Below are 21,597 nucleotides of genomic sequence, written 5' to 3'. Positions count from 1 at the left end.
CCCCCTCATTTGCTGTTCCCGTTACGGGCGCGCGTGCGCTTGCAGCTTACAGACTGGAAGTCGCTGTGTCCTTTCTTGACCCATCCGATGCGGTAGAGCGCCACGTCGGGCGCTCCGTGCTCCCACGTGGCCCTGAAGGAGGTCAGGTCCACGTCGGAGAACCTGAGGTTCTTGGGGGCGGGGACCACGTCTGTTGACAGAAAGCAGGAGGAGCTCACGCGAGGTTAACTCTTTGAAGAGAGCTCGTTAAAGCCACCGGAAAAATGGAACATTCCTCGTTGACTTGGTCACTGTATGTAAAAAAAAAAAAAAAACATAAAAATTGTGGAAAGGTTCGGCCGACCTGTGATTGCCATTCCGAGCATGGGGTTCCCGGGACCCTCGTCGTACACGGGGGTCACGGCCACGTCGTACTCCGTCTGGGAGGTGAGGCCCGGCACGTCCAGTGCGGTGACGTCGCCGAGGACTTCCAGCTGTTGCGGGAATGTTTTCAAACACACATTGATGAGAATGAGGCTGTAATAGCCACAAGTTCTCCACATTCATCATTCGGTCGAGCCGAATGACATCACATTTTGAAGCCATCGTTTTCAGGGCTTTTTGTGCAGCCTAGTCGGAATTTAGAGTTGCGACGCTTTTGCTGCTTATTCACACTTACAATGAGTTTCGATTTGTGGTCGGGTCGGGTCCCGACCGGTGGCGGTTTGGTTGAACATTTTATGCATGCATTTTCCATTATATATGTGTTTTTATTTTTATAAATGCGTGTGTGTGTATACAGGTTTAATAGGGGCAAGCACGTTTTGCAGATGTTCAAGCGTGTAACGCTTCTGGTAGGAGGATGATGTTCTCTACTGAGCCGGAGCATATTTGACATTTGGTGGAGGTGAAAGTACATCCGATGCGCGGAAGGCTTTTTCCATTTCGGCGGGAGGCCGACGTACGGCGCTGAGCCTCAGCAGACGGCAAAAGTTGGCAGGGATCCGGCGCGGACGCGGCAGCGGAGGAGAGAGAGCGCGAATCCCAAAAGAAGACGAGCGAGCGAGCGAGCGAGCGAGCGGAGCTGCTTCGTGTCATCCATCATGACCGGCTGGAAAAGTCTGGTGCAGCGTGATTCAGCCCAGACGCTTTGAGGAGGAGGAACAATGAGGACAGAGTGGCAGCCGGATGACGGGAGGCGGGGGAGGAGAGAGGTGAGAGAGGAGGGAGAGGACCCCCCCCCCGGCGGCCTCTCTCGCCGCACCATCGGACGCAATCGCAGACTTGAACAGCTACATTGTCCACGGAAGAACCACGTCACCTCATTACAAACTCCTATCCCCAATTGTTCCACTAAAAAGTTGATCACCTCTTGTACATTTTGAATGGGCGGCACATTTAGCCCCAGTTAAATTAGGGCTGCTCCCTTATGAGAAAAATATTAATCACGATTATTTTGGTCATAATTGAAATCACGATTATTCAAACGATCATTTGTTTTTGGGTACAAAACATCAAAAATATAATAACAAATACATTTCTTTGAAACACTATAATTTTATAAGTTCCTCTTGGACCAGACAAAATCGATAACATTTGTTATAAAATTAAAAAAGGTATGATTTCCTTGTGTAAACAAACACAGTGCGTTGGATGTAAATGTATATTCATATTTTTTTTTTACGATTCTGCCAATTTTGTAATCGTGCAGTGTAATAATCGCAATTGAATTGAATTTCGATTAATTGCACAGCCCTACTGTCGATGGTCTTTTGGAATGGCGGCGACTGACGACGATGGTCAAGAGTAGCGAGCGTTGCCCTCACCTCTTTGGCGTCTGCGTCCTCGGACTTGTAGGTGACGATGTACTTGCGCACCCGGCCGGGCGCCGCGTCCCAGTCGAGCTTCATGCTGCTGTGCGTCACTCCGCTGACCCTCAGGGCGCCGGCGGGCGGCATGGCCACTAGGGGGCACCCGGGCAGGCAACAAAGCGTCAGGACGAGCTCAATTGGATCAATATTTTGCAGCTTTTTTCTTTCTTTGTGTATTTACTGTAATGGTAATTGAAAGTATCCAAGTGACCTCACTTGAATGTTATGGTACTTGGATGACAAGACTAAATGCGAGCGGTATGGGAATGCATTTTGCAAGCAAGTCTGACTGGTGAGGTGACAGCGCAAACATCATCTGGACTTGATTTGCAAATCGATAGCAGAGGTGGGGGACTCCACTCACAAGTTGACATACCGTGGCACAATTTGTAACATGTGGAACATTCTTTCAAGAAAACACCAGCAAAAATGCATTCTTTTTTTTTTTTAAACAGAGCAGCCTCAATTTCCGCTGAACACCCCCCAAAAATGTTTCCTGGCAGTTGTAGTCGAAATTTTTGCTGCTCTACAAGACAGGAGCTTGCAGTCAACACAACCTCTCATTTTCCACCCCTTTATCAAACTTTGACCTTTTCATATGCTTACATGTCTTTTTGGAGACTGACATCAGAACGCCCTTCGCAGCTACTTTATAACAGCTTCATTTTGTGTCTGCCTCTCGGGAAAGATTGGCTTCTCTGATTGGCTGGCATGTTTCAGTTCAAAATATAAACCAATAAGCTGGTACGGGCCAAAATTTGGAGGGGTTTTTCTTGGTTGACGTTACAAATGGCGTCACTTGCCTGAAAAAAAACGGGACTTAAATAGCACAGAGGGAACATTATTGGTGGGAAGTTCAGCGTGGGCAGTCGAACAGGTCATCGTGTTTTTTCTTGACTTGATTTCTTTGGGGGGATTTGGTCCCAAGCCGGGACAAAAATGGCGTGTTGCGTCAGGAAGGAAGGGCATCCGGCGTGAAAACCGTGCCAAATAAATCACGCGAGTGACTCGCCGTGGCGACCCCTGACAGGGAAAAGGCCAAAGTCACTTTGTCTGTATTTGTCAGGGAGGATTTGAGAGCCCTTTGAAGGTTTTTGAGATATTTCCCCAAAGATAGAGGCCTGGCTCCCAGTTTCTGATGGAATTCATCCCAAGGGTGTTCTAGCGGGTTTCAGGTCAGGATTCCGTCTAGGCCAGTCAAGTTCACTGACACCAAAGGCTTTCATGCACGTTTTTAGAGTCCTTGCTTCGTGTCATGTTGGAACAGGAGGAGCGGCTCCCACAAAGTTGAGACATTGTTGAATGGTCCTCAGAATGCTTCAGCATACCAAGAGGTTTGTGACAATTCCAACACCTTCGGGAAGAACCTGAGAACTAACGAATGGATCTTTGACGACTTTAGCGTTCAATCTTCACGTGCCGGTCAGGACAGGTGAGTCAATACTTTTGGAGAAAATTGCGTACGACCTTCTGGCTGAGCAAGAGTGTATGACTTGTGACATGCTTGACATTTTGTGGGGACTCCACTTGACGACTTTTGTGACTTCCTTGCGACGTGCGACCTTATTCAATTCCAAAGAGCGCGGTGCGTGTACGTACGCGTGACTCCACTGCTCTTCAGCGGCTGGCTGATGTCTTCTCCGTGCTGAGCCAAGACGGAGATGGAATACGCCGTGTTGGGGAGCAGCTGCGCCAGCTGAATGTCGCTCACGTCGGGTCGTACGCGCACCTGCCAGCCGACGGGCGGGAAGTCAGTTCGGAGCGCCGCGCAATATCAGGCCGCGCGCCGCGTTACCTCTTTGTCCAGCTGAGGCTCGGTGCCGTTGATGGATCGGTAGAGCACGATGTAGCCGGTAGCTCCGCCCACCGGCTGCCAGCGAACCCGCATGGTGCTCAGGGTCTGGTCGTAGACGTTGACGGAGGTGACGGCCGGCAGCGGCACTGAAAACGGACGCAAAGACTCTTACAAAGGCCCGGGGGGGGGTCTTTCCCGCAAAGAACATTTGGAGGTGCGACGAGCCTCCGCCTAATTGTGGCCCCGCCTCCGGCTCGAAAGCCCTCGACTTCATGACGACCTTGGATTTTAGTATGGAAGCATGTGTCAAAACCAAACGTGCGTAAATACTTTGCATGAAGAGTGTTAGTCTGAGCCGGTGAGATCACACGATTGGAATGGTTCCACCTGTGGCTAAATTTAACCCAGGAAAAACCCTGAACTTATAAAAGCACTTTCCACATCTTTACATGAAAGTCAGCTTTAAATTCCCAGTCAGCCCTGACATCACGAGAGGGGCTTTACGTGACAGCCGGCCGCCTCAGATCAGATGTTTGATGCGCTAAGTGCAGGAATGTTTGGCGGGCGAGGCAAGAAGACCATCAAGTCAACGGCAGCAAGCTGCTCGTTAAACTTCTTTCAAGCTCAACTTTCACCGCGGGGAAGCGCAACGCCGAGAGAGGAGGGCGACTACTTACAGGTGGTCTCGCGGCCCACCAGCGGCTCGCTGCTGTCCTCTCCCACCAGCGAGTAGACGCTCAGCACGTATTGCGTCAGCGGGCTCAGATCGTCCAACACCGTCGACGTCGTCGAGCTGTCCAGCAGCATCTGCCGCAACAAAAGCAGGCACAAATACTCCCTTACGAACTAGAAAATGATTTTCTACGAGCTGTCGTCATTACTGGGCCCTACAGATAAAGTTGAGTTGACTATTTTGGACTGTACAATATAGCTTGATTCATATATAGCGCATTTCATAACAGCTACAGCTGTGTGCTTGAATCCATACGTTTTTGTGCGAGTCCGTTTGCCAACTGCGGTCGGCGGCATGTGTTTCTTGTCCAAATAAGAACTTCCTGCCTCGCACCATTTGACAGCGGACGCCGCCGCACGCAGGAAACGATCCCACTATCAAAACATCTGCGTCATGTGACGTCCCGCCTTTGTGTGCCGATTACTTGAACGCAAATAAACACGCAAGTGTCAACCATCAGCAGGCCCGAAGAAGGAATTTGTCTTCATGTGTTATCTCACCCAATAATGACATCATTAAGACGCTTGTGATATTGGTTGAATTCATTAACATGCTTGTTTGTTGTTGTTTTTTTTTTTTTACAAGAATTGATTAAATAAAATTGAAATGATCCATTCTTGTGTCTCATTAAATAATTGCTTCCTGCTTTAATGGAGCCAATTCATCAATTGTTTTTTTTTTTTTTTTAAAACAAACTTTGTCGCAGGCCTGATTATATTGAATGAGTAACTAAAAATAGCACTTGAAAGTGAGAGGATTTGATCTCCAACCATCTTGAGGGTGGCCACCCATGTGTCAGATTGCGGCTGACTTGAAATGAAACTGCCATTTTCAAGCCATTGAGTCATGCTAGCCTGCCACATGAGTCGCTAAAAGCCAAAAGAAAAAAAAAAAAAAAAAAAAGGACTCAACTCTGACCTCAGCATGAGCCTTTTTATTGCTCGGCTTTGTTGACGGCTGAAACGGGTTCAAATGGAGCATTCCAGCAGCCCCCCCGAATTGGACGCCTCTTGCGAACGGAGCACAGTCATAATTCAGCGGAATAAATCTCTTGTCGCCGCCGCCGTTTGCAAATAAACTGTGCCGTGGCGCATTGTAAATCTCGGGAGATAAGACGTTCACAAAAAGTAGGCGGCGCGACAATACGGAAAAGTCAAGTGCTTCAACGTAAACACTCGTCTACGCGTAGAGACGGACGCACGCAAGCGCAGCCGAAGGAAAGGCTGCTTGCATGATTAGCGTCTGACTTCATCCGAGCCACAAAGATTTTGGGTCGCTTGAAAGGCTGCCACCAATCGCAGCAAAAGCAATCGTGAAAACCAGTTGGCCAATCACGCGCACTGCACAACCGCTTTGGGCAACGCCGAAGACGAGCACAACGTGATGTCAAGTTTTTACAATGTGCACTCTGGGAAGAATTCTTACGGAATTGGTTTAAAGGAGAATCTCATTTGAATTCAAGTCGGTGCTAGCTACGGCTACATGCTAACTTTGTAATGACAAGTGTGCAAGAATAATAATAATAATAATAATAACAATGACAAAAAGAGGTGTGATGTTTTGAGTGCCGTCCGCATACCTCACGGGCGGGTCCTCCGTCCGCCTGGACGTAGACGAGCCGGAACCTCTCAACGGGCGTTTGCGGCGCACTCCAGGTGGCACGGAAGGAGCGGTGGGTGACCTCGGAGGTGGTCAGGTCGGTGGGCGCCTCCAGCGGTTCGCCTGCTGGGGGACCAGCGCAACGGCGTCAACGCGACGCAACTCGTCCAGACGTCCACAAATCTGACAGCGCCGCCGCGGCACCGTAAATCACTTTTTTTTTTTATATATATATGTGCTCTTAAAAGTGATTTACTCTGGCTCGGTGGAATGTTCCACTCCGAGAACTGGATTCTGCTTTTACAGCTGGATGTGCCGCGGGCACGATTGGACAAATTGCAGTTGTTGTTGTCGTCAGTGGGGTACAAATACTTTGTTGCTGTTGTCAAATTGTTTTTTTCTTCACCCATTTGGAACAGTGTCCGATATCCATTTTAAAGCTGCAACAATTAATCGATAAATTGGCAATTAATCGATTATCAAATTAGTCGACAGCTATTTTCAATCAATCGATTAGTGATGAAATTAAATTTCAGCCTCTCAACATTAAATCGCCGATTTCTGCCATCCTCTACTGAGGCAGATTGATTATCCTTGCTTTTTTTTCCAAAAATAATATACGTAAATGATTTATATAAATATAAATAATAATTTCCCAAACATCTGCTTTTACTTTGGAAAACAATGATGCGCATTTTTGCTGATTTTCTGAGGGACGCTTCAATTCAATCCCTTCATTCAAAAACGGGACATGATTTCAAATTGGCAGTGCAAAAAATGAACAAACATGAATTGATTGATAAATTGATTCAGTTACTGGCTTGGTCCGTACAATCTGTCAGAGAGTCGGAAAAGGTCACGCTGTTGCAAATCTCCCGATTTGAAAGAACACAGAGCGTCCGTCTGCTTTAACGGAGGACGACGGAAGAACATTTATTGTTGAAAGGCTGAAATTTGGATCGTTTTCAATTCAACCAGCTCTCAAAGCGATGAATCGATTATCCAAAAAGTTGGTGATTAATATGATAATCTATTAGTTGTCAATCGACTGATTAATTGAATCCATATTCTGACCTTTTGCAGGTTTTTTTTTTTAAACACAACTATGTGAATTTGTACTAAAGTCCAAAGTGTTGCGTCATCTGCAGTTGTTGTCGATTTAATTTGAAGTGAAGCAAAAAGTGAATTGATGGCGAAAGGAGTCACGGTCCCTCGGGTGGCTTTAAAAGCCGCAATAAAATTGGGGGGGGGTGGGGGAAATGTGATGTTGTCAATCTTTTGACAATTCCAGAAGCGGCAAACTTTGTGAAGTTTCCACCTAAGCTGCAGGATTGGTAATTAGCAAAGGGTGTAAATCTGACTCGCAGGCCGGAATGACAGCGACCGGGTCACAGCTGCTTGCTTTTACTTTCTTTGCAAAAACACCCCAAATAACAACTGATCGATTTCGTAATGTAGATTCTCAGTGCTCTAGGTCCTGGAAACCCGCAAAGGTTTAATATCCCTTCTCTTGTTTTTTTCAAATTGTGGACCGTGAGCACTGCTGGTTGCAAACGTCGCGCATTTGGAGTTTTGCGACGCCTGCTCGCAGCAGTTGAAGCAGACAAAGTGCAAAAGAGAAACTCAGTCACTCACAATCCCCGTCATGCATAGTTGATTAGACCCCGCCCCCGACTTATTTATCCAAACCGCTATATTGGGAAGGTCACTGGGCGAGTCAACCCCGAGTCACCCCGCCCAACAAGGACTTTACTAAGGCAGACTCCCCCAAAAAAAGAACATTTTAAAAAGAGGCGAAAGCGAAGAATGTGACTTTTAGTTGAGCGAAACTTGAGACGCGTTTTGCCCACCTGAGCCCTTGACGCTGTTGCACAGATTGACGGTGAGGTCGTCCACGATGTCCATCAGGAACTTGAAGTCGTTGACGTTGTACATGTGAATCTCGTCCGGGTCGGAGGCGATGGAGCGCAGCTCGTTCTCGTCCGCGTTCTTCACGCCTGCGCAACAACTTGACGCTCGCTTTTCGCCAAAGACAAAAACTAAAAAAAAGCAACGCGTGCCGACAACTGACCGATGGCGTACAGCTCGATGCTGCTGTCTCTCAGGTTCTGCGAGTTGGTGACGATTTCGTCCTGAGACTTTCCGTCGGTGATGAGGATGCCGATCTTGCGCGCCTCTGCCCGCATTCCCACGTTGGCTTTGAAATTGTTCTGCAGGATGTAGCTCAGCGCCATCCCTGCGTCGCCGCGGCAACACACGGCGGTCGGGTTAGATACTCCCTCTATTATTACTAAATACTTTCTTTCAAGCGCTAAATACTCTGTGCTAAGCAAAAAACAATAATACATCACTGTCACGAATCAGAATCATTGATGTTCATTTCTTTTCGTGAGAAGACGTAAAAAAGTGAGACAAGGTGGATGCACAAGTGTGCACACCCCCTTCTAACTGTGTTCAGCTGTTCTAGTTGGCTTTTCAAATGTTCATCTCACTTCTTGGCTCAAGAACAAAACGAAAACGCAAAGTCCACACATGAAGGCAGAGGCCCGGATTCCGACCCGAAACCTCAGAACAACGAGGCGCTCTATCAGTCACCTGTCATGGTGTTGCCTCCTTTGTAAGGCAGGTTGGTGATGGCGTCCTGCAGGGATGCTTTGGTGGCGTGGGCGTTCAGGTGCCACTCGGTCTTGGGGTCGCCGCTGTACTGAGCCAGACCTGCGCCCGGCAACCACAGCCAATCAGTGAGCAGCGCCGACCTGGGCGCTTTTTTACGAGCGTCGTCTAGTCAGCGTGGAAGGAATTGGAATTACCAATCTGGACTTTATCGGGACCGATGTCGAAGACGCCGACCATGCGGCTGATGAAGTTGCGGATGGTTTTGAAGTTCATGCGTCCGATGCTCCAGGAGCCGTCCACCAGCAGCACGATGTCGGCCTTGGCGGACGTCTTGCACTGATTGTCTGCGGTGGCGACAGGGACAAAAGACACGGCTGAGCGCCCCGCGCGGCAAAGGCGGCCGCTCCTGGCAGCGCCGCGGGACCTTTGCGTGCGCGACAAGGTGGGAAAAGCAGAAGAAAACACCACAGACACCAATCAAGGAGCACTTCACGGAACACACGTCATCATTCACACTCCCGACACGTTGGCGGCCCTTTGCTTTTTTTTGTTTGTTTTTTTTCCCCCACATCCAGCGACGTCCACTCCGACTGATCTTCCTCGTTATTCCGCCGTTTGGTCGCTCCCGGTAACCTGTTGAGCTGAGAAACGGCGGCCGCGCGGCCGGCCTTTTAACATCTGCAGGGTGCAAGCGAAGACAAGTTAGAGGGCAGCAGATGCAAACACGGTCGCCGTTAGCGCGCAAGCTAACGACGGGCGAGAGTTTTTGGAGCTATTTTTGTCAAACAGCAAAAAATAAATAAATAAAAAAAACAAAGACAGTAGCTGGAATGGATTTGTGGCATTTGAATTCCTTTCAAAGGAGAAAATGGAGTTGATAAACAAGTAGATTGGGTTACAAGCACGTACGTTAAGTCAGGCTTGTTAAGTTTGACGGCGCTGCCGTAGAGCGCGCGAGACTCTCGGTAGCAGGTCGGCCCCGCGTCTGCTCCCCATTAGGGCGCAAATTCCCGCCCGGGGTCAAGCGCGTCCTCGGGGCCCGACAGCGGCGTAACATTTTCCGAGCGGCGCGCACGTAGCAATCCTCGGGGGTAGCCGACATTCCGCATCATTAAGAGGGTGTGCGTCATGTGGAGCAGGGAGATTTTTTTTTTCCAGTGTCGGAGGACACGGCGGCAGCGGCGGTGACATTTCACCACGATCAGCACGCCGAAGACACAACAGCTCAAGACGCGCCAAATATGGAACATGTGAGCTGCACTCTTTTTTTTTCCCAAAGTCAGCTCAACTTCATTTCAGTTTCACTTGAACAACAACCAATTGAGCACGCTAGCTAGACGCCTTCTTTTACTTGGTCTTTACACTAACATGGTCGATCCCATTTTTTTTTTTTTTTTTTTTAAACAATGATGATAGAATTTCTATTAACATCATTGCAACACTCTAATAGGGTAAATATCATTTTTACACTCTTTAAAGGGGAAGTCAATCCCAAAATGTTCTTGACAAGAATTCTTGTAGAAATAACATTAAAACTGCTAGCTGTTAAGGAGTGTAGCGTTGGGGTAAAAACTGGTACCCCAAAATTTTCTTTCCAATATGTTTTATGCAGGCCCACTAGTCAAAACACGACATTCTGATGAATATTGCGTTTGTGTGTTGTGTTGTGAGTTAATCCACTCATTTTTAGCCATATTTGGGGGTGGCCATTTTGTCACTTCTGTTGACTGAAAATGACATCACAACTACCCGGGGCTCAGGTAACGACCAATCAATTTTTACTCCAATGCTACACTCCTTAATTGCCATCAGTTTTCATGATATTTCTACATTCGTCAACATGATAGGTTGCTCGCCTCTTTAGCGCAGTAGCTACAAATTTTCCCCGTTTCACATGGTCGATTTTGAAGGACTTCATTCTTTATTATGATGCCCCATGGTTAACAGCCGTTTTGTTTTTTTTAGCCCATTGCTAGGCTAAGCGGTATCTAGCATTTTAGACGTCCTGGCTACACTCGCAGCCATGTGTGGTAATGGCGAGCAGGGAGACTTTTTCCGGCGGCGGTGACATTTCTCCCCTATGAACACGAAGAAGACGCTGGAGATCAGGATGCTCCAAATATGTAACATGTGCGGCGGCGGGGTCACGCTTCCCGAACGGCGTTTGCGCGGACGCTTGCGCACATCTGCGCAGCTGCGCGTCCGTGAAGGCTGACGGAGAAAAGCGGCGAGGTGAGCCAAACAGCTCTCGGTAATTAGCCGTAATCGCGATCATGTGCGCTTCTCCGTGACGCTAATTGACTCCGACAACGCCAAGTTCAACCTTCTGGCACCAATCTGGGAGAAGTCAAGGCCAGTACGTGCCGCTGGGAAGAAACTTAACACGGTCGACAGACGCTACATTAATTAGCAACAAGTTACATTCCAGAAGGCTGTTGGGAGCTCCTTATTTTGCCGGACGATGCCCACTTTGCGCCGGCTTTGCCACGCTGCCGCAAAATGGCCGCTTTGAGCACACGCTGACCGGCCAATTGTCGATTTCCAAAATGTATCGCGTAAGGGATATTTGCCGCACAAGATACACTCAAAAGGTCATTTCCATGTAATTCGATCAATGATGCTAAAGAGATGAATCAAAATAACAAAGACATGACTGAATATCATTTTGAAAAATCAACTCATTTGACTGAAATCTGTTTCTGAAGGACTGCCAATGTTCTTAAGCGACATTTTTGGCACTTTTAATGGCAAAATGTCTTAACCATTATTACGACTGTATAAGGACAAGAGTGGAATGGTTTTAATGACTACTTGGGATCCTTGATGCATTTATTGTATCCGCAGAGTTTGAAGGCCAATGATGTCACATGTGCAACTCACATGTTTGCTACGAAGCTGTTATTGTCGTTATGCACTTTTGTCTGTACCGCGACACAAAAAAAGGATTTTTTGAGCGGCCACCGCTAGTTGCTCTGTTTATGGCTTGGATTGAGCAGAAAAGGACTTGCGCAAGCATTTCAAACCAAATTTCGCTAAGTGGAATGTCCACAAATAAGCGTAAATCTTCCTAGTGTGAAGTGTGCTGGGGGGGGGGGGGGGGGTGGAGCAATCTTTACCAGAGGGACCCAACGGAGGCGGCTCGGGAGCGTCGGAGAGCGTGGTGTTCTCCTCCCCCGCCAGAGGCAAACTCTCCCCTCCGTCGAACATCCCAAACACGGCCACGGAATATTTGGTTCCAGCTCTGACACCAAACACAACACACCGGGGATTCCCGTCACATGCCAAGAGTTTTTTATTTTTTTATTTCCCCAAACATTTTCCGGATGCTGTACAAGCACCTTGATGGGACGGGTCCAAGAAGGACTTCCCCGTGCGTTTTTGGGCTCGCATCTCTTTGGCAAGTCACAAGGCGCTGCTAAATGCTTCCTACCATCTCTTCATTGTTGCGAAATGCACTATATAGATAAAGTTGTATTGTATTGGATGATCACTACCTTTTTTTTAAGTTTGACTTCTATATTCTCCAATAGCATTTTCACGAGGCGCTCCAACATGGTAGGTACAAATTTCGACTTTTGACCTGATTGCTAAGCTGTTCGAGGCAGTGGCTTCATTGTTTAAAGTGGATTGGAAGTTGTTTGAAGTGGTCGGCACAATGTTTAAAGCTTGCTGGAGTGGTTGCTATGTTTTCCAAAGTGGTTGCTATGGTGTTAAAGTGGTTGCTAAGGTGTTTACAGCGGTCGCCATGGCTTTAAGCTCACACCATGGATGGCGTCGGGAGTACTGCCTCGACAAGGCAGCCTGAGGCCTTCCTCGTGATTTTGCTAACAAAATCGTGCTAACATGCGAGCATGCTAACGCTACGACCGGCTCACCTGAGCTCCTCCAGAACCACCGTGTTGTCAAAGGGGCCCACGAGTAGCTCGGCCAGGTCGACATCGTCCCCGGCGGGGTGGAAGGTCACCTTGTAGCCCCGAACCTCCCCGGGCGCATGATCCCACGACACCCTGAAACTGGTCTTGGTGGGCTCCGAGGTCTGGAGGTTCCTCGGAGCCTTGTAAGGCGACACTGGAACACAAGAATGCATTGGGGACGTTTAAGAGCCAGTCCATTATCAAGGCGCTTTACATCCAATCGCAGGTCAGTGAGGAAGTGTGAGGAGTGTCATGCTATTGCTAAGTGCGAGTCTTCTTTCGGGTTGCTCAAAATGACCTTACACGTCTGCCATTTCTTGACAAGGACTGAATGAGAGCAAGTCCTACTTAAAAGGCAAAAACATGTTTTGAATGACACGGTTTCCCAATATGTGGCCTTTTGATCTTTTGCGGGTGCGTCTCAGAGGGGTTGGCTGTCCTCAAATCTCATTGTGCAGCGGAGACAGACTTCATAAAATGAGTCACAAATGTTCACAGGAGCCCCGTTAGCAGTCTTGGTGTTAATTACAGGACACCCAGGAAGATAATTGTTCATTTTTCACATCAAGTCTACATTAGTGCTGGAGTGGACACCTTCTGCCAGCACAATTCAACACAGAAACGAAAAGTGCATTTGGACTTTACGGGAAGGAAGGAAAGCATTTGATGAACTTGTAAACCTCCACATCACATTCTTCACTTGACTTTAAAGGGATCTTTTTTTTTTTCTTCCTTTTTTCTTTAAGCGAACCTTTATTCCTCCAGGTAAGGCAATCGAGAACAGATTCTCATTTGCAATGAGGACCTGGCAGTGGACAGTTCAGTCAAACAAAGGAAAAGAAAAATCAAAATAAATCCATGACAACAAGCTTAAATTAGAAACGTGATTTTTCTGGAAAAACATTGAACAAACATCCGCTTTTCTTCTGCTGATGGAACTCTAAACCTGCATTCAATCACAAGCACCCTGTTCTGATTCAATTGGCGGTATGTTTCCTGTTAGCACGCTAGCCGCTGGCTAAAGTCTAGACGGGATAATATGCGCGTTGTTGAAGAAAAGAAAAGACGTGTGGTGAGGGTGGGAGGGACCAACGTACGTGTGCTTCCTACGCCTTGCCTTGCTTTTCCTTCCCCACGTTTGTAGACGGGATGGACGGTGACGTGGTAGGAGGTGAGAGGTTGCAGCCTCTTCAGGACGCTGGAGGTGACCCCCGCGGGGACCTTCAGGACCACCTCCCGGCCGCCGGCGGCGGGGACGAATTTCAGCCGGTAGTGCAGAACTTTGCCGGGCGCCGGCGCCCACGTCACTTTCATGGTGCGCTCGGTCTCGTCGCTCACGCGCAGCTGCCGCGCCTCCGCCGACGCTGCGGGAGAAACGGGCCGCAAAACTCTCAAGGCGCACCCAAAATATGATGGAAGGCCGTCTGGCAGATTCCTGCTTTTCCGAAGCGAGTCGGAGCATGCGGCAAAATTCAAGAAGTGATCATCTGGGAGTGCGTGACCACAATTTCCTTTCCGCCAATAAAATGTCAATAAAATGGAACGAAGGCTTAGCATAACGTGCTGATTTCGAAGTTTACGAGACAATATTTTTAATGTGTAAATGTTTCCTACACGTGGCTTTATAGTGATGGAAAGTATACATCATCACGTACACCAACGCCAGGCCCGAGTGTCAAATTCGTCGACAATTATTTTCATCGTTTCCAGTCACTGTTTCACTTTGAATTGTCCAAATTAAGGCTGCTGCAGCTAACATTTGTTTTAATAATCCATTCGTCGATGAACTGGATGAAAACATTGAAAAACAAGACGTTATTATGTAACAGAACATACATTGATGATGATCCAGTTACCGGTTTGATCCGTCAGATCCTTCAGCAAATCGAGAAAAAATATTGATGATGTTTTCCCACGTTTCGATATGATCTTTTTTCACCTCAACCAATCAAAAGAAGAAAAAAAAAAAAAAAAGAGTAAAGAGAGCGAGAAGTTGGAGAAGGGGCAACGTGGACGACCATTTACTGATGAGAGGATGAAATCGGAGGATTTCGATTCAATACACTTCAATAATTGATGACCGATTGATGATCAAATTAATCAAAAGCTGTTTTGATAATTGTTTCGAAACCTTGTTGATTTTCATACGGTGCAAATCTCGACAGTAAATGTCCAACTTCTGTGGTCCTGAAAGCAGACTGATTAGCTTGGTGTTTTGGGGTTTTTTTCCCTTCAAAATACAAGCTGTGTAAACATCTGCTTATACTTTGGAAAACAATCATCAACAGCTTTGCCAATTTGCTGACATGTCGCAAAGCAAACCAGGAACTGAATCCTCTTCATCGTCATCAATTCAGAGAAACAAATGAATCAAGGATGAAAGTAACGGTTCTTTGCAGCTGTTGTATGACAGCTGACATGAACAAACGCATCATTGTATGTGAATATGCAGAAAGTGATTTTGCAACAAAATACATTGATATCCGATTGATCGATAGCATAATCCATTGTAAATCTACTGAATCGCCGCAGCTCTCGCGGCTGCCGGGTTGTCTCGAACGTGTCCCAAAACGCGGTTGCGTTGCGAGGTTCTTACCGTCGGTGGTTTCGTATCCGGTGAGCTGCTCGCTGTCCTTGTGGTCGTAAACGGCCGCCACCGAGACCTGGTAGAGGGTCTCGGGGCTCAGGCCGTCCAACAGCGTGTCCGTTTGGTCTCCCCGGACCATTTTCTCCCCGGATTCTTCGGAATACGCCGACTGCCATTTGACGCGGTACATCCTGACGTTCCCGGGAGCGGCCGTCCACCGTGCCAAGAAACTGCGGTCGGTCACGTCCCGGGTGACCAGGTTTTGAGGAGGGCCGACCTCTGCAAGCACAAAGTCCAAACGCTCAACAACGCAGTTTGCCGTTTGCGCTCTGGCACATTTGGAGAGAGGGGAGAAAAGATGGACGTTGGACAATGGACGTTTGTGGGGTGAATGGCCAACACCATGTAAAAAAGCAACTGCGGCCATGAAGTGAGTCAGCGTCGCTCACAGTGCAATTTGTCCAAAGAAATGATTACTTTTACATCCAAAAGCCTTTCTCGGTCCTGTTTTGGTTATTATATAGTTTGAGGTGTCACAAAAGCCCCGCCAAAAATGTTCCTGTTGAAATGTTTCTTTAAACAAAAAGCTTATTTTCTCCAGTTTTAGTTCAGAAACTGGACTTTTGGAGGAAATGGGGTGCTTGCGTCTGTTTTGATTCACGAGAAAACCTCCCGTTCTTTCCGACCAACAAAAATAGTCGACGCTGCTCATTTCCAAAGCAAATACCCGATCAAAGGACATCAAAGATGATCAAAAATAATAATAATAGTAATTGTGGCCTGAGATGTGTTAATATTTTTGGAGCGTTTGGGAAGTGTAAAACACGTTTAAAAAGAGTTTTCTAGCGTCTCATGTGTCCCATTTTGACCGGTGGCCGGTTGTGGTGGGAATCAACGCTGCATGGCGGACACCAACCGTGTTTCGAAACGGAACATTTGCGCAAGAATCTTTGCCATGTCGCGTCCGCATTCCGCCTCAAGCATTCAAAGACTTTTGAAGGACTCGTACCTGCTTCCCCAGCCACTCGCTTCCTTTTTCAGACGCTGACCCGACCTCAAGTTTGCCTGCGAAGTCGAGATTTATTCCAGTAGACGCACGGTGGCGTTCCCACAGCATCGGTGGAAAGATGGTGCTTGCTTATTATCGCCGCGCATGAAATGATTTGTTTTCCCGACGCGCCAAGTGAAACACATCCCGAGACAAGTCGGCTCACTGGGTGCCGTTCAAACGCAATGACACTGAAAATGCTTCAAATGGGACAAGACGCAAAGCGCGTGCGAGCAAATAACACATGAAAGATGTCTGGCCCACAAGAGACGCGCTTTTGTCCCGTACGTCGTAAATCCAAAGGAAATAAAAGATGCTGACTTTCACGTATTCAATCAGGTGGCGGGCTTTTATTTTGACAGGCAGACGCCGCCGCTGGGCCTTCGCCACGGCTTCTGCCATTTTTTATCAGCTTCAAGTGGCGCTGGGAGCCGCAGACCAGCATCACGTGGAACGGCGCGTATACTCGACATCGCGTGGAAGATGTGCCGCCGCCGCCGCCACACAGACGTTTTTCCAGCGTCTAATTCGAGACATCTTTAAATGCCATTAAGACGAAGGTCTGTGCTCTCCTGTTGCAACACTTTCAGAGCTTTTTGTTCATGTCAAAAAAAAATAAAAATAAAAAAAAAAAAGCTCCGAATCTGTTTCAAAATGGGGAAGTGAATTACCATTTGTGGCCTCAACCCCACTTTAAAACATTCAACATACGCACAGCAACCAGGAGAGGGTTTTGTCCATTCATATTTTTGGGGGGCCACAAAAAGCTATGAGGTTGGAATGGAATTAAAGGGTGGAAATATGTAGGTATGTATATATATGTGTGTGAATATATATATACACATATATACGCATATATATACACACATATTGTGTATATATATATATATATATACACATATACAGTATAAATATATATATACACACACATATATAAACATTGATATACAGCACATATTGCCACAGTATAAATGTTTTTGCACTCCCGTTTTTTATCTTGTTTAGTCTCCCACAAAACGCTGATTCACAGACAACAAAGACCATAAAAAAATGACTGCGGCTGTTTTGCTCAAACGTGTGTGGTTTTTGGCTCCAGCTGAGTCAAAGCAGCAATAATCCAAATAGTCCATTAGCCGCTAAGAGCACAGTTAGCCAGTAGCGCGGAACAGTCAGCAACTAAATCACATCAGATGTTTTCCTCACAATGGGAGGTTTGGGGAATGCGAGACTCGAGTTGAGCGAAAAAAAAAAACAAAAAAAAAACAACACACAAACCTACACCAACAGTCATGTTGCGTAACTTCTGGATGTGATAAGGCTGCTAAGTGGCCGCTAACGGCTCGCTAACTACTCACTCAGTATGGCTAACAAGCTCAAGCGGTGAGCACACGGCTAGTTTGGAGGTTCACTTTATTTGGCTACCTGTGGAGAAATTTGGCTCGAAGCAACAGACGGACTAAAAATACATCATGGCTCATCTTCCACGACTCCGCCTCAGATTCACAGATGTTTAATTGTTTTTTGATGTGTTTTAGCTGTACAAGTCGCAATTTAAAGTTGTGCTGCACAGCACTGAGCTTTACTGGAAGAATAATTACGATCTTAAATATATACAATGTAAGATCACATATTCCGGGAGGGTCTGGAATGTATCCCCCTGCGAAAAATTGAGGTTCACTGTCCAAATAACCATACATCAACATCACATATAATCTCGGGGGCCATTTGTGGTCTGCTGCACATTCTCATAATAAAATTCACTTGAACGCTAATTTCTGCTTGCCTATCTATGGCGTTTCACATTATAAGACAGCAGACTTTCGCGAGACCAAATATGATTTGGTTGAACAATTGGGTGTTTTAACTGTCTTTGTTTGTGTATGTCAATTTTTTACTCCGTGTGCAGCACTTTGTATGCAGCGATGGAAGTTTTTAAAGTGCTCGACAAAGTTCAGTTGAGTCAAGGAACTGTATTCTTTGTCCTCTGCAAAGAACCTCTATATTACTCCCACTTCAGGCAATACGATTGGCTGCTGCATCCAGGCAAGAAACTTGGCCTTTAGAATGCCCCCAAGTGGCCAGAATGGGCAGCACAATGTGCATTGAATTGAATGCTAAACTTTGGCAGTAACGAGTCTAATATTACAGAATGCTACTTATCTCATGAATGAAAAACAGATGGCAACATTTTTGGGGTTGTTTTTTACGGGTGGCTGGAAAGGATTTCCAGATGATTTTGCTTTACGAGCGTTATCGTGGAACAAATTCATCCCGTATGTCAAGGCAACCGCCATATTTTTGTCAGAAGACTTGGTTTTGCTTTCACAGTGTCATCCGAATGGGGTTTTCGCTTGGCACAGTCACCACTTGCGTTTCAGTCCAAACAGTAGGACATCATAATCGGAATCCTGATCCTGACATAAGAATCCTCATTTAGCGAAGGTTTAGTTTTGCAGGGCGCGCGTGACGGTGGCAGCACACTGAGTGAAGACTGGACGCGGGCCTGCCAGCCCGCTCGCAGTGGAAAGTTGTCTGGCCTCCTGCATTGTGTAAACTTGGCCGGCGCATTTGTTCCATCTCCCAGCAGACGATTCAAGAACCCCGACCAACCGGTGATGACTCTGCGCTTTTCGTGCGGGTGGCCCAAAAAAAAAAAAGTCCATCCGTCAACGTCAGTCAAGAGTGACGAAGGCGCTACTGGCGATTGCACGGAAACAGCACGGGGGCAAGCGGCTACTGTGAAGACGAAGCGCCACGGCGTGCAGGTTTTTTGTGTGTTTTTTAGAGGTAGAACCAGCCCTTGAACAAGAACCGGAAACTAAGAATCAGAGGTTAAAGCGAAAGCAGAAGTGCAACTACAAATGGAGAACCTGAACCCAAAAACAAGAAGGACAACTAAAAGTAAAATTCGAACACAACTCAGACTGGACTTCAAAGCAGTACTAGACTAGAACTAGAACCAGAAACTGACCGGCAAAAAGAAGACTCAAGCGAGAATCAGTCCTAGACCTAGAAAACAGGATCCATGTTGTTGTGAGCACAACATTCCGGGACACTTTGTCCTGATTTGGCAGCACGCTAGCACATTTGGAACACACATCCGACAAGCGAGAAAGACATCAACGAGGGCAACAAAACAACAACATAAATTGCCACTCTTTGTTGGTGTCGATTAACAAAAACCATTCCGACTTCTAAGCAGCTAAAATGCAAAATTACGACATGAAAGTTGAACAAGTGACAGGACGTATGAGCTAAACGCTAACAGAGCTAGCACGTGACATCATTGTGTGGGCCCAACAGACAAGTGCAATGTTAGCAAGCGCGCTAACGGCAGCAGCGGCGTCCAGGCTGGCCCGCAGTCCTTTTCAGCAGTTGCGATGTGACAAAATGGCCGCCCCCTGAGATGGCTCAAAACGAGTGGATTACCACTTATTCCACAAACGCAATATCAATCAGAATGCCTCGTTTCAACTAGTGGGCTTGCATAGAACATATTCTTGAAAAATACATGTTTGCGTTGACTTTCCCCTTTAATGCCTCTCAATCTCACCTTCTTTGGTGGTTCCTTGCGTCTGCAGCGCCGGTCCGAAACCGGATCGGTACTCCGCGCTGACGTCGACAAGGTAGGTGGTCCTCGGCCGAAGCCCCCGCAGCACGAGGGAGGGCTCGTCGCCGACCGTGCTGGCCTCCTGCGCGGCGCCTCCCTCGCCGACGGGTCGGAAGGTCAAGCGGTAGCGGAGCACGGCACCTCGCGCCGGCTGCCAGGACACGCGGAAGCTGTCCGTGGTCTCCTGGGACACTCTCGCATTGCGAACCGCACTTTGTTCTGCCAGAGACGGACGGGAAAGATTTTTTTAATTTTTTGTCTTGGAAGGCGCCAGGCTCCAGAAGTGATTTCAGACGCGGGACATCAACGAACCCTCTAAGGTGGTCTCGTAGCCGACGAGGGGCAAACTGTCGCCTCGGTCGTACTGAGCCGAAACGTTGACTTGGTAACGGGTCAGCGGGGTGAGATAAGGCAGGACGGTGGTCAGCGTGTCCCCGGGGATGGACATGGACACCAGATGGCCGTCGGGAAGGTCGGCGGGTTTAAACTGGACCAGGAAGGCCTCCACGTCGTTGGCGTCGATCTCCCACGAGGTCCGGAAGCTTCTGGAAGTCACCTCGGAGAAGGACAGGTCTCTGGGCTGGACCAGACCTAAAGAGGGTATATAAAATCAGCTGTTTTTTTGGATTACATTTTTGGTAATATTTTTGGTAGGGATAGTTTTTTTTTTCAGGGCCGAAACCGATATCGGCTAGTAGTCAAGGTGACCGATATTTCGAGCTAATATTCATTTTCAGCAAAAAGGACAAATATTGGCGTGAAACTCTAAAAAAAAAAATACTTTAAAACTCTTAACTTTGTTGAAACGTCTTTAAGCTTACATTTATTGAGCAATTTTTCAGATTTGCATAATGTCGATGTTTTTATTATTATAATTCATGTTTGCCAATACACATCTTTGTTGTAAAATTCTAACAAAAAGGGAGCTCCCAGAGTCACTGGCATGTTTTCAAAAAAGCTCCATATAGTTTTGTACAGTAAATAAAGTCTTTACTTTTAATGAAGCGCAACTCCCAGCTCCTTGCAAGCCCAAAGTAATGTAGCGGCCAGCAAAAAGCCAGTCAGACGCTTGCAAATGTGTCTGTCAGCCATCAAGCATCAAAAAGCGTTTTACGGGCCCCCGTGGACATCACCGCACAGCATGCCAACGCAGCGTTGCTATGCAGTCAAACACGCCTGAAAAGAACAACAGACCAATGAAGGGGGGGGAGGAAAAAAAGGAAAAGAGAGACGCGCCGTGTCATGAAGACAGATGTGGGAGATCGACACGCGATACACGTGATGTGAAAGATTTACATTCGGGTCACATCATTCAAAACGCTACCGTCAAGTCCTTGTCGGACAGAATATCATGATATGAAAATGACATAACGTGCCGTTTCCAAGGTATGCGAGTCGGTTCTGGCAGAGCAGAAAAGAAGTCGAACTGCTAAGTGCTGCACTTTTTTTTTTTTCTTTCCCCTCAAAAAGCGCAGACGTTGCTTGTCGGAACTTGACGAGCAGATGGCGGCCCGGAGGAATGCTCGTCACGCTCGGTTGTTTATTGCCTCGACGCCAAGCCCCGCGCACCTGACGGGACGGCTCGAGCCGGGGAGACGGCGGCCGCGAGTGCCGCTTGACCCCCGCGTGACCTTCCCACGCGCTCGCGGGGTCAACATGTGGGCAAAACATTAAGCGTAACGTAAAGGTGCGGAGATACACTCGGGCTTAGTTTTCACTGGGTTGGGAATGCTTCCTGGCTGACAGGCCGACAGTCATAAAAAATAACATGAAAAAAAACATGCAGAAAATCAATCACGGATTCGCAGCACAGTGAAAACGGTGAACAAGTCGCCCGAGGGCTGC

At 47.4% G+C, this 21,597-nt stretch overlaps 1 protein-coding gene across 7 annotated transcripts in view; it reads right to left on the bottom strand.

Moving 5' to 3' along the window:
* Positions 1–21,597, bottom strand: part of col12a1b (collagen, type XII, alpha 1b) — a 63,503-nt gene that overhangs the window by 30,268 nt on the left and 11,638 nt on the right. For 5 of the 7 annotated variants that reach the window (XM_086018695.1, XM_086018694.1, XM_086018689.1 and 2 more), the window contains exons 12-28: positions 20,065–20,343; positions 19,696–19,971; positions 15,104–15,373; positions 13,605–13,871; positions 12,469–12,661; positions 11,710–11,834; positions 8,788–8,937; positions 8,573–8,692; positions 8,049–8,213; positions 7,828–7,974; positions 5,958–6,103; positions 4,323–4,452; positions 3,646–3,791; positions 3,450–3,579; positions 1,806–1,942; positions 344–473; positions 51–190 (exon numbers count right to left, since the gene is read on the bottom strand). In XM_086018695.1, coding sequence (XP_085874821.1) covers positions 51–190; positions 344–473; positions 1,806–1,942; positions 3,450–3,579; positions 3,646–3,791; positions 4,323–4,452; positions 5,958–6,103; positions 7,828–7,974; positions 8,049–8,213; positions 8,573–8,692; positions 8,788–8,937; positions 11,710–11,834; positions 12,469–12,661; positions 13,605–13,871; positions 15,104–15,373; positions 19,696–19,971; positions 20,065–20,343 — 2,951 coding nt within the window. The remainder of the gene's footprint in view (positions 1–50; positions 191–343; positions 474–1,805; positions 1,943–3,449; positions 3,580–3,645; positions 3,792–4,322; positions 4,453–5,957; positions 6,104–7,827; positions 7,975–8,048; positions 8,214–8,572; positions 8,693–8,787; positions 8,938–11,709; positions 11,835–12,468; positions 12,662–13,604; positions 13,872–15,103; positions 15,374–19,695; positions 19,972–20,064; positions 20,344–21,597) is intronic. The other 2 variants (XM_086018690.1, XM_086018696.1) reach the window with 1 other exon arrangement.

This window comes from Filicampus tigris, chromosome 20 (genome assembly GCF_054856515.1).
Source record: "Filicampus tigris isolate MCC_2025a chromosome 20, RoL_Ftig_1.0, whole genome shotgun sequence".
Taxonomy (NCBI): domain Eukaryota; kingdom Metazoa; phylum Chordata; class Actinopteri; order Syngnathiformes; family Syngnathidae; genus Filicampus; species Filicampus tigris.
The sequence above is the reverse complement of the archived record's forward strand: the minus strand, read 5'-3'. Positions and strand labels throughout refer to the sequence as shown.